At 41.0% G+C, this 6,122-nt stretch overlaps 1 gene segment (V, D, J or C); it reads left to right on the top strand.

The window, feature by feature from the left end:
- Window positions 1–1,813: 1,813 nt before the first annotated feature.
- On the top strand, window positions 1,814–3,148 carry LOC133255302 (T cell receptor alpha variable 26-1-like). The segment is given in 2 exon segments: window positions 1,814–1,998; window positions 2,442–3,148. Coding segments are annotated over 2 exon segments (453 nt in total).
- Window positions 3,149–6,122: the final 2,974 nt, after the last annotated feature.

Below are 6,122 nucleotides of genomic sequence, written 5' to 3'. Positions count from 1 at the left end.
TCTCCTGCTTCTTCTCCATTGGCAGGCAGACTCTTTACTACTGAGCCATACTTGTGGACTTTTGGCCTGGGTTTAGTTCTGCAGTTCAATTACTCAGTCACTGGAGGGGGCTGCTTCAACTGAAAACAGCTGTCCTTTCTGGGAGAAGGAAAGGGAAAAGTGTTTTCCACTGATGTGCCAAAGAAATAGGAAAAATGACATACTTCCATTCTCTCTCTCTCTTTTTTGAACGCTTAAATATTCATTTCCTGTTAAAAAGAACGAGTTACCCTGTGGTTCGAATACCTTTATGCTGAACTACAAAGTCACTTTTATTTCTGAAATAGTTCCAGAAAAAAAAAAAAAGAAAGAAAGAAAGAAAAAAGGAAATAGAAATCTAAAAGTAAGGAAGAGTAAGATCAAAATGTTCTGGTAGATTCCATCCACAGTCCCAACAGAAGCCATTCCCTCTAAAGGTTGCATCTCTAATTCAGTGCATTTCACGATATCAGGTCCTTATGTTTCCCACCACCAATTTAGATATTTCTGAGAAGGCTGTCTCTACATTTAAAAGCTACAGCTTTGCATACTTTTATTTGAAAAGGTATTTATTCCAACACACCTTTCAGTGTTTTAGTATATTGCATACAAAAAATATCTGCTATCCATGTTTGAGCATAACTTTTCCACCACCCATACTGTTCCTTTACATAGCGGGTGACATGCGATATATTACACATAGTACAATTTTGAGGGAGGAGATGGTTGTTGGGTTTATAGACCACCTATCTTTTCATTTGCAGAGACTAGAATGGAGAACTGAGGCTGTTTTTGAGTTGATGAGAGTAGATAGGTGATGAAGGAAGGATTCAGATGGAACCACCCTCTGTGGTCAGTGGAGTTGGAATGAGTGATCTTCCCTGACAGAGACTACTGTGGTCCCAACATCCCAACATTGGGAAGATGTTATTCTCTTTTGACAACTTGTACTTTATAATCCCTGCCTGAGTGTCTGTGGTCAAGGATTTTGGACATCTTAGCCCAACAGCCTAAGCCCTTTCCATGTACCTTCCTGAACACTACTTTCTCTGTTTGCCTCCTCTGATTATCTTTTCCCTTCCCTATTACTTATGCTTTTATCCCTTCCTCTGACTTTTTCTGCCACTTACATCCACCCTACACTCCACCCCGACTTTGTTTGCATTCCTTCCTGTCTTTTCTCTCTGCTTCAGCATCCTTGGTGCACAGCACCTACAAGCAAGGGCATAGAGAACATGAGGATTAAAGATCACTCTTCAAGAAGAATGAGGTGAACACCATCTGAGTCATCAGTTACTATATCAAGAACAGATGCACTGAGAAATGTTTACCTAGATGGTGGTAGACATGTGATTCCAAGGACCTTTACAGGAGCCCAGAACTCCAGGTTGTATAGCTTTCATCTCAACGTTACTAATATTTTCTGTCCTCCAGAGAACATCACTGCCTGATCTGGAGTTTCACATACATTTTCTGGAATGTGGATGGAAATTTTCATCTCCTTAAAACACAGAGCTCAGTACAGTTTTCTTGTATTAATTAATGTTTTCCATAAGCTTCATAGAACACCAATTTCTTTAAGGAACCAAATGATAGAACAATGGCTCTGGATAGATGGATCATTGTGATTGGTAAAAGTCATTGTAAAAGTCATTGTTCCTTTTACAGAGCCAGACTTTAAACTTCACAGAGGATGGCAGCAGACACCGTGTGAGTTGAGGATGTCTCTCCTTCTTTGGAGGACATGACTAAAACAGGGGAGGAAGAGCTAGACAAGGAAATGCTTGATCATTGGCTAACAGATCCTGGCAACAACACACTGATACCTGCTCTGGTTCTAAGTCTCTACCAGCAGTAGTTCTTTCTGTTTTGTGGAAACAAGCCTAGGAGCAGACACAAGTCTGAGCTCTGAGCCCATGATCCTGGTTTCTCCTTGAAGTATGAGGCTGGTGACTGTAGTAACCGTGTTTCTGACCTTGGGTAAGTGTTCTGTGTCTACAAGAGATGACTTGAGGTCAAAGGGCCATGAAGTGTTATTTGCTCTCTACTCTCCCTGTGCTCTATTTAGCATTATAACAATGGAATTGAGAACTGATCTATGCATTTGCTAGGGAGCACAAACTTCTACATGACAGGTTAAATCATAGCCATGGTCCCAGAAGAGCACTTAGCAGTAACCAGTTTGTAAGAAATCCCTGGATTTACTGAGCAAAGGACCCATGAGATAAAGGCTATAGAGTCTCAGATTCTTGCCATGTGTCTTTGGTATCTATATAATAAACACCAATGATATTTTGCAAGACATAGATAAAAACACTGGAATAGGGGGTAGGTTCAGACAGTTATGGGAATGTTATAGGCTTGATCCACAGAATTACACTGATCTGTGGTCAGGGGCTAATTTTATTTTCTTGACCCTTTAGGGACTGTGGTTGATGCTAAGACCACACAGCCCAATTCCATGGATTGTGCTGAAGGAGAAAATGTAAACCTGCCTTGTAACCACTCTACCATTGGTGGAGATGAATATATACATTGGTATCGGCAAAATCCCAATCAGAGTCCACAGTATGTCATTCATGGCTTACGAGGCACAGTGAACAACAGCATGGCCTCTCTGACCATAGCTTCAGACAGAAAGTCCAGCACCTTGGTCCTGCCCCAGGTCACCCTGAGAGACGCCGCTGTGTACTACTGCGTCCTGAGAGAGGCACACTGGGACAGACGGGGCTGCACCTGTGCAGTATCTCTGGTGGGAAGAAGTGGGGACAGAGTGGGGAGAGCAGTCACGAGAGCAAATCTAGAGTCATCTGGAAGGAGAGTCAGAGAGCAGTAAGAGATGAGGAAAATGAAGGGAAAGGAAAGGGAAGAAGATGCATAAAGAAAAGAAGAGAAAGAGGACAAGGAATAAGCACCTAGTTTATTGATGTAGCTGAGAATAATTTTGAGGAATGTCAGAATCATAATTTTAGCATAGCAATAAAATAAAGAGGTGTTAATAATTTGTTATGGCTCCTCCTCATGTCAGTCAAATGTTGGTTTCAGTGCACTAGTCCCAACATAAGAAGTGGGAAACATACAAATAATTCTCCCTGTACCAAAGGCTTCTTTCATTTGGATCCAGGGCCAAATCTGGACTCTGACGTGTTATAGTTCTTCCACTTGTCAGAAACAAACTACTCTTTCTCTGAGAAAAATCTGAAATGTTATTGTTTCTAGTCTAGAACATTCATATTTCCCAGAAGAAGTTTTTTGAAAGAAACAAAAATTAAGTGAATAATAATTTTTCACTTTCTAGGGAAGTCTGGAAACCCTGCTTCTATAAAGAGTTTTCATCATTTTTGATATTCCCTAACAGCACATGGAACTTACCCTTTGGCTCAGCAGTAAAGAATCTGCCTGCTGCAGAGGCTGCAGGAGAGAGATGAGGGTTCAATCCCAGGGTTAGGAAGATCCCCTGGAGGAGGGCACGGCAACCCACTCCAATATTCTTGCCTGGGGCATCCCATGGACACAAGAGCCTGGCAGATTACAGACCCTAGAGTTGCAAAGAGTGGGACATGACTGAAGCGACTTAGCATGCAGGCATGCAAGCAGCATGTGGGGCTTACCCTGGTGGCTCAGTGGTAAAGAATCTGCCTGCCAATGCAGATTCAATCCCTGGTTGGAGAACTAAGATCCCACATGCCTTGGAGCAACTAGGCTTATGTGTTGCTACTACTGAAGCATCCTTGAACTGTCCATCTGAATGTTAGTGTCTGCAGATCACTTCACTTTCACTGCAGTGAAAATATACAGGTCCTCCTCTTCCATCCCTTTTACCCCCAAATCTACTGACAGAGAATCGATATTATTTACAGAGTCTGAGATAAGAGCACCATCTAAAATTATCTTCACATGGCTTCAAAACTACTTATTTTTCTCTAAAATATCTTATTAAAATTAACAAGCAGAATACAAAACTAGTAATCAACAGTTTAAAAAATATATTTACAATAAAAATTTTATTTAAAATAATTTATTTTAAAATTAAAATTATAGATGCTTTAATAAAAATAAAACTATTACAATTCAATTTTCAATGTCCAGCTAGTGGTTAAGATAACTAATATTGCTCTTTATGCAGCCCTAGTCTAAAATAAATATATATCTTTTAAAGTAATCAGTACCATTTTTACAGAATCCATATATATACATTAATATGCGATATTTGTTTTTCTCTTTCTGACTTACTTCACTTTGTTTAACAGGCTGTAGTTTCATCCACCTCACTAGAACTGTCTCAAATATGTTTTTTTTTAATGGCTGAGTAGTATTCCATTGTATATAGGTACCACATGTATATAGGTACCACATGTATATAGGTACCACAACTTCTTTATCCGTTCATCTGTTGATGGACCCTATTTGCAGGACAAACATAGAGATGCAGACATAGAGAACAGACTTTGGACACAGTAGGGGAAGGAGAGGGTGGGATGAATTGAGAATAGCATTGAAACATATACATTACCCTATGCAAAAGAGATAGCTAGTGGGAAATTGCTGTATGATGCAGGGAGCTCAACACAGTGCTCTGTGACAACCTAGAGGAATAGGGGGAGGTTCAAAGGGAGGGGACTTATGTATACTTCTGGCTGATTCATATCATTGTATGGCAGAAGCCAACACAACATTGTAAAGTAATTATCCTCCAATTAAAAATAAATTAATTAAAAAATAAATTTAAAAATACTGTTTAATACAGCAAAGTATTCCAGCCAATAGGAGCAACTTCTGATACTGTACTGATTCATGAGCACCCTTTAGAACCACAAGTGAGAGCATAAGAGAAGCAAAAGCTGGATCCTCAGCACTTCTGGGAAAAGCATTTCATTATGGAAGAATCTACTGCATTCATGCCATGTGAGAGGAGGACGGGGCTATACAGTTAATTTTTGCTTTCTTTTCCCTAAAATTCACCCAAATTCCAAATCAGAGTCTGCGTTCTCAGGTATGTTCTCAGAAAGTATCCCTTAAGTCATAAAATAATAATCTTTCTATTTCCTTCTCTCACTCTACCCCTGGCAGCACATTCTGAGTTGGCTGCGATGGGAGGGTGGGGCGTCAGGTCAGTGTCACCTGAGCAGGATTTGTTGGGTGACCTGATTGGCTGCAGGAGCAGGAACGACTTACGACACTCACTCCCTCGGGGTTTAGTTAAGTGTCTTACAGTGAAAATGTCCCAACAAGAAAAGGAAGCATCATGAAGAGGCTAGCAGGCACTGTGCTGGGGCTTCTGTTTGCCCAGGTTTGCTGTGAGTTGGGGCTGCCCCACAGGGAATCTGAAGGAATGAGGAGCTGCTCTATTGTTGGGGGAGGGAGAGGAGCTGACAAGTCCTGAAGACATTTTATCCTTCTCATCATCTATGGGGATGGGGAGGGCACTTTCAGGGTTTAGTAGGAGTTACAGTGACCCTCACCAGTGACTGTTTCTCTTTCCTCATCAGGTGTGCGAGGGGTGGATGTGGAACAGAGTCCCCCAGCCCTGAGTCTCCAGGAGGGAGCCAGCTACACGCTTCAGTGTAACTTTTCCACTTCCTCACAGAGTGTGAATTGGTATCTTCAGAACTCTGGGGGCCGCATCATACAGCTGTTTTACATTCCTTCAGGGACAAAGCAGGATGGAAGATTAACGGCCACCACAGTCCCTAAAGAACGCCGCAGCTCACTGCACATTTCCTCTTCGCAGACCACAGACTCAGGCACTTACTTCTGTGCTGTGCAGCACAGTGCTCCCCAGGCATCTGCAGCCTGTACTCAAACCTGAAGACGAGGCTCCAGCCACACCTTGCTGTGTAGATGAAACACATACAAACAAACACACACACATCAGTGTGTGCATAACAAGTCTTAATATATTTAATAAAACTGAAATTATACAGAATTTATTCTTTGACCAAGATGGAAATGATATAGAAAATCAAGTGCAAAGAGATGTCTCTAGAAAGTCCAAAATATTTGCATTATATGTACTAACTTTAAAATAACTCTAGGTTAAAGAAACAATTACCATGGCTATTAGAAAATATTTTGAAAGTAAATATTGTGAGAGCACATTATAT

The sequence above is a fragment of the Bos javanicus genome, chromosome 10 (assembly GCF_032452875.1).
Source record: "Bos javanicus breed banteng chromosome 10, ARS-OSU_banteng_1.0, whole genome shotgun sequence".
NCBI classification, from domain to species: Eukaryota; Metazoa; Chordata; class Mammalia; order Artiodactyla; family Bovidae; genus Bos; species Bos javanicus.
The sequence above is the reverse complement of the archived record's forward strand: the minus strand, read 5'-3'. Positions and strand labels throughout refer to the sequence as shown.